The sequence below is a fragment of the Ruditapes philippinarum genome, unplaced genomic scaffold (genome assembly GCF_026571515.1).
Source record: "Ruditapes philippinarum isolate M1 unplaced genomic scaffold, ASM2657151v2 ctg6064_1_1_1_1, whole genome shotgun sequence".
NCBI classification, from domain to species: domain Eukaryota; kingdom Metazoa; phylum Mollusca; class Bivalvia; order Venerida; family Veneridae; genus Ruditapes; species Ruditapes philippinarum.
In genome coordinates, this window is record NW_026863680.1 from 116,138 (window position 1) to 122,137 (window position 6,000).

The 6,000-nt window shown below is 34.6% G+C and overlaps 1 protein-coding gene across 2 annotated transcripts in view; it reads right to left on the reverse strand.

The window, feature by feature from the left end:
- LOC132722978 (uncharacterized) overlaps positions 1 to 4,639 on the reverse strand; it is a gene marked incomplete at its 5' end in the record, with an annotated part of 34,566 nt that extends 29,927 nt beyond the window's left edge. For both annotated transcript variants that reach the window (XM_060707607.1, XM_060707609.1), the window contains 3 exon segments: positions 911 to 959; positions 1,797 to 1,865; positions 4,559 to 4,639. In XM_060707607.1, the coding sequence (XP_060563590.1) occupies positions 911 to 959; positions 1,797 to 1,865; positions 4,559 to 4,639 (199 nt within the window).
- Positions 4,640 to 6,000: the final 1,361 nt, after the last annotated feature.

A 6,000-nucleotide genomic window follows, 5' to 3' on the forward strand; every position in this document is an offset into this window, starting at 1 on the left:
CTTGCTAGAGGTTCACTACACAATGTTTCATGCAAAATATCTTACCTCTAGCATTTGTCAATTACTAGAAGATTTTTTTTAAAGTTTTTACTGTAAGTTTTTACTATATACATATAAGGAAAACCAATGACCCCCGGGTTGGGTCGATTTTGACCCCAGGGCTATAATTTGAACAATCTTGGTAAAGGTCTACCAGACAATGCCTTATGCAAAATATCTAAGCTCTAGGCCTTTTGGGTCTTTTCAAGAAGATATTTTTAGTTTTTACTATATGTACATATTGCGAAAATCAATGCCCCCGGGCGGGGCCGATTTTGACCCCAGGGCTATAATTTGAACAATCTTGGTAAAGGTCTACCAGACAATGCCTTATGCAAAATATCTAAGCTCTAGGCCTTTTGGGTCTTTATAAGAAGATATTTTTAGTTTTTACTATATGAACATATAGTGAAAATCAATGACCCCCGGGCGGGGCCGATTTTGACCCCAGGGCTATAATTTGAACAATCTTGGTAGAGGTCTACCAGACAATGCCTTATGCAAAATATCTAAGCTCTAGGCCTTTTGGGTCTTTACAAGAAGATTTTTTAAATTTATTCTTATAATTCCTTTTGGTTGCCATGGCAACCAGATTTCTGCATGGAATGAAATTCTTTGAACAACTTTGGAAGCCCTTCACCCAAGGATCAATCCTGCCAAGTTTGGTTGAAATTGGACTAGTGGTTTTTCACAAGAAGATTTTTTAAGTTCACTATATAATCTATATAACACACACACACACAAACAAACAAACAAACGCACACACACACACACACACACAGGTGAATCGCTATATGCCACCGCATCGCAGATGCTGCGGTGGCATAAAAAGATTTGTTAACATAGAATATCACTTTTTTCTATTACTTACTGATTGGTCTGGTAAAGAAAACTTCTTTGAAAAGTGAAAGCATCTGGTCCTGAAACATATATTACATTTATTTTTATCAATAATTTTAGTTATTAATATGTCAGACAACATACCCTTTCTACACCCACATTAAGTACAATTATCAAATGCAAACATCAATTACTAGCTATAACCAGACACTAGCACAAAACTATCAATATCTTTAAAAGGAAAATATTTCATCTCAGAAATTGTAAACTTTATCACAAGCCTTCTTTATAAAAAAGATGGGTTTACTATATAAACATGTTCCAAAATGCTAAATATATCTATTTCTCAAAGTGTTTTGGCAACTCTTATTTTCCCACATTTACTTAATATATGACAATTCAAAAATGTACAAATTAGACAGACACAGATCAGTTCAGAAAAGGGACCAACGGAAAACCTCTCATGTAGGACAAGTTCATTGAAAAGCAGGGTTAAGTTCAACAAAGCCTCTGCCAATTGGGGTCATGCTCAAGTTTTTTCCCTTTTTCCATGGGATAAAGCATATTTCAGTGGGGGGAAAAATCATTTACTCAAAGAAATTTCAGACTGATCTTGACCATGGCTCAAGTATTACTCATACATATAAGTGGGTTTGTCTATCAAATAACATTTATTGAAAATTCAACAATATGACCTTGATAGTCGAGATCATTTAAAGGTCAAATTCAATAAATTACCCAGATTGTCAAGGTTACATCAAGTTCAAGGTCATACATCAGTTATCAAGGTATCAGTTCTGTTATAAGATTTGATTTGTCAACATATGAATCATCTTCATTGACAAATAAAACAACGTTAATAACTATAACTGAAACATTATATACTTTAGGATAATTGTAAAATGATAAAGTCTTACTAGTGTCATGTCATCTGTACTTTCTCCTGTAGTCAATCTTTTGTAACTCTTACTGACAAGCTTAAATTTCTGTAAAATATTCAAACATACATGTTTCATTAATAACTATGTATGGAACCACAATAACTTAACCTATTAAAACTTCTGCCTATATCTTACAAGGGCGTAGCGCCCATTACGCACAATACGCAATTGCGTATAAAAAAATTCGGAAGGTAAAAAAATAAAGTTGAGAAAATCTAAGTTTTAATGATTTTATCGCTATAAATCTAGATCTCAATTTCTGTTTACAAAATATTCCGTTGCGTCATATCGTTTACTAGTGTAAACTATGATTGCGTCACTCTATCGTATGACGTTTCAATATATATGCAATAGGAATTTAAGTTTCTCGTTAACTCGAAGCATTTACAAACTTACTGCACAGAGATAAATGAAAAGATCAGCATTAATTTATCATAACAACTTATCGTTGGTTAAATTCTAAGAAAATAAAGATTATTAAGACTTTTCTTAAAGATTAAGACAAATCCTTTCTAAATCGTTTCCTTTGGAATAGCTCTATTTTAAAACGACTTTAAATCTTTTAAGTTCTAGATCCATCAACTCGGGACAAAATTTAATTTTTGGTGTGTTGTTAGTTGTAAAAATGAAAAGAAACATCCGTCAAATTCCAGGACAAGCGACCCTGTTTATGGTCCTAAAACAGGACCATATTCAAGTCGATAATGAATCTGACCAGGCAGAAACAAAACAGAATTCACAAGACCTAGCATGTGAACCTCCTGTGATCAGCAAATCAGACGCCAATGTCGCGTCTCCTTCTCTCCTTTCTTCTTCTTCTCCGCCCACCTCCTCTTCTTCGTCATGCCCTGCTTCATCTCCCCTCGAGAACCGCTAGAAGCTCCCTGGGAGCACGATTCCTGGATATCGGAAGTGTTGATATCAGAAGCCGACTAAGAATGCTAGATTCTAATAAAATGTTGTCCTCACCGAACGGTTCGAGCCAAATACAGGTTGGGTTGCACCTCTCAGAGAACTCAAAAAAGGGCAACAAGAACTTCTGAAGGCGAGTGCCGGACTGTGTGTTTGAGCAAGAGAAGCACCCATCTACTTAAAGTACATCCCTTTATTTAATGGGGGTATTTTGTGCTCCATGTTCTGCCTTTAATGCGTCTGAAAATGTGCTTGTTGCTTGTCCGTTGATTGACTGTAGCAACGCTAGAAAAGTCGTAGATGGGGACACACACACTCAAAAGAACACATGAATTCTATCACAAAAGCCGACCACTATGTACGCATCTGCAGGAAGGAAGAGCAGAATGTGGTCGAGTTCGGATCAACGGCCTATCGGCAGAAAGTACAAAAGATCGAGAGGCGTTAGCAGCCATCATTGAGGCCACATTTTTTGTGGGCAACAATATATATCTATGAGTAAGTCCGTTACTTTCTCATCACCGCCTGAGGAGACCTATGGGGTGATTTAATATCTCGTTGTATCTGGGAGTGGTATCTGGTAATTTCCCTACTTTCTTACGATGGAATAGAAGAGTTCTCGGAGTATAATTTTTCTTGTGCATTTGGAAATAATTAATACATATACACTTGCAGTGATTTTTCTCGCTTAATTGGGAAGAAGCCTTAGCCTCTTGATTTGGGAAAAATTATCGCTAAAATTGCTAATTTGGGAAGAAAAAAGCATGTTTCAGTTCAGATTTTAGGGAAAACTGCATGATTTTAAAGAAAATTTCAATTGGGAAGAGGCCCTTTTTCTGAGTCTGTTATATATGTAGGAAAAATCACTGACTTGGATAAATAAGACTGAAAAACCGTTCTTACCAAACTGATTTGATGAGAAATGCTAAAAAAAACTTGTTATCTGGTTAAATGCGTTTTACAATTGGACGGGCATTCATACATAAACCAAATTCATGATCTGCATCCTAATTCAAACTTCACATGGAAAAATGTTTGTGTATGTTTATATGCACGTGTAAAATAAGAAAACAACATGGCGTACACTTCCTTTTATCTTCAAAAATCTGTTCGAAGTTATAATGAAATAAGTTAAAATGTAAAACGAGCAGCTATATGTTTATCAATTTATGGGGAAAAATGACTTGAGAAAGCTATATGCTTTACGTGCAAAAGTTGCTTCAAGACATGCCAGAGTCCAATATTTTACATCTAATTTTTCAAAATTTTCCGGGGGAGATCCCCCGTACCCCCACCAGCGGGAGGGGGACACCCCCTCCCGCACGCTCCCCCTCTCGGCACTTCGTGCCTCGCTTTGCGTATAATTTTTCAAGCCCTAGCTACGCCCCTGTCTTATCCCTTGTGCTCTAACAAGAAATATACAATATATATGACAAACTTGTAATGATAATGTATTAACATTAAATTAACACTAGAAATAGCTTGTAAAACAATTCTTTGAATTCAGTTTAAGATATCTTCAGTCAGTTTAATCTTACAAATGTATAAAGACTAAGTTATTCTAAATATTAATGAATTGTGTTAACAGATCAACATCCAAGGTGAATATCGTCTGGGAAATTATCCTTCATTTTTTAAATTTTTTCCTCAAAAAAAAGAATAATTACTTCTGAATCATGATAATCATTAGTGTGTGACTTGTACTCACAAGAAGATTAACAACACATCTTTAAATGGTCCTGTTTTGTTTTGCTAAAAATACTACACTTTATCTTGTTTGTAAAGTTTTAAACAGAACATTGCAAGCTTTAAGATAAATAACTTACTGTGAGAGCATCTTGTGAACCACTGTGTTTATCTGGGTGCCATTTTAACGCCAGTCGTTTGTAACTTGTTCTTATAGAATCCTGGTCCACTCCTGAATTACAAAAACAATACTAATATATAATACAGTACAACACTTGCCTACCTGAGTAGTTTCAGCAAAAACAATCTTGTCAAGTAAAGACCATAATTATCACTGAATCATAATGATTAAATATTGAATTAAAGCAACCAATGTCTATATAAGTAAATTACCAAGCATATTCATATGAACTGAATTCAAAACATTGTGAGATAAGATCTCAAACCATCTAGTTAGAAGTAGGTTATCTCCTTCATGTTCAAAACATTGCAAAAAATGATGAAAAGTCTGTGACAAACACGAGTTTCATTCTACTTTTGTTGTACTTTAGTCACAATCTAAAACAATTTAGGTCACAATGACATCATGATACCAAATTGAGACCCATTTGGGCTGGATTTCAGGACCAATTGACACCTTGGTTTAACCACCAAAATTCCTCACTTAAAGAATTTGATGTATCAAACATAAGCAGTAAGGTAAAAAACATGGATATAAGCCAATTTAATTATAACAATTGGAGGTATGCTTAAAATCTCTCAATAAAGTTTTAAGTTATTAAAAATGCAGTGTAAGAAATTAGGATTTGAATCGACTAGGCTGGTCGGACTACCAGATTGGAATATTCACTAGCCCAAAAGACAGTTCACTAGCACAATTCATTTGTTTACATTTGCCTCTGAAAATACAATACCCTGGTCGGGCTTGTTACAATGGAAAGTTGGTAGCCTGAGGAGAAATTTAGTAGTCAGGGGCTATAGGACTACTGCTAATTTCGAACACTGAAAATGATGAAATTTTGGAATATTACTATGCCTTTTTTTCCCTTTAGAAATAGTTACTGTTTTCTCCTGAATCCAGTGTTAGTGACCAGTTTAATCCTATTGTGCCTATTACAAAATTTAATGATTTGAGTAATGCTAAAAGCACAAGCAAGTCATCCAACATCGGCCAACATTTTTTAAAATAAGTCAATCATGTATTCTGTTAAAAATAGTATCATTTATCACGCAACTTCTATGGCAAATGCTTGATAACACTTGTCTGATAATTATTTGTTATTAAGTTATTAACCTGATAACAAAAACAAGACCCATCAATTATAAGACTTAACACAAAGGTTCCCATTTTACTTTTATCAGGTGTTTCTTATATCACTGACTCTCATTTAGTCATTATCTAGTGATTGTCTTTAGAATTAAAATCAAAATGAAACTCATGTTTCAATTTAATTATGAATACATTAGATAGTGAACAAGCATCAACACAGCAGATATACGGAAATTTTCCAGCTTAACCCATTACTTCATGAGCATTTTGTGAAAAATGGCTGTTTTATATCGAAAAGTCTCGCGTTACAAG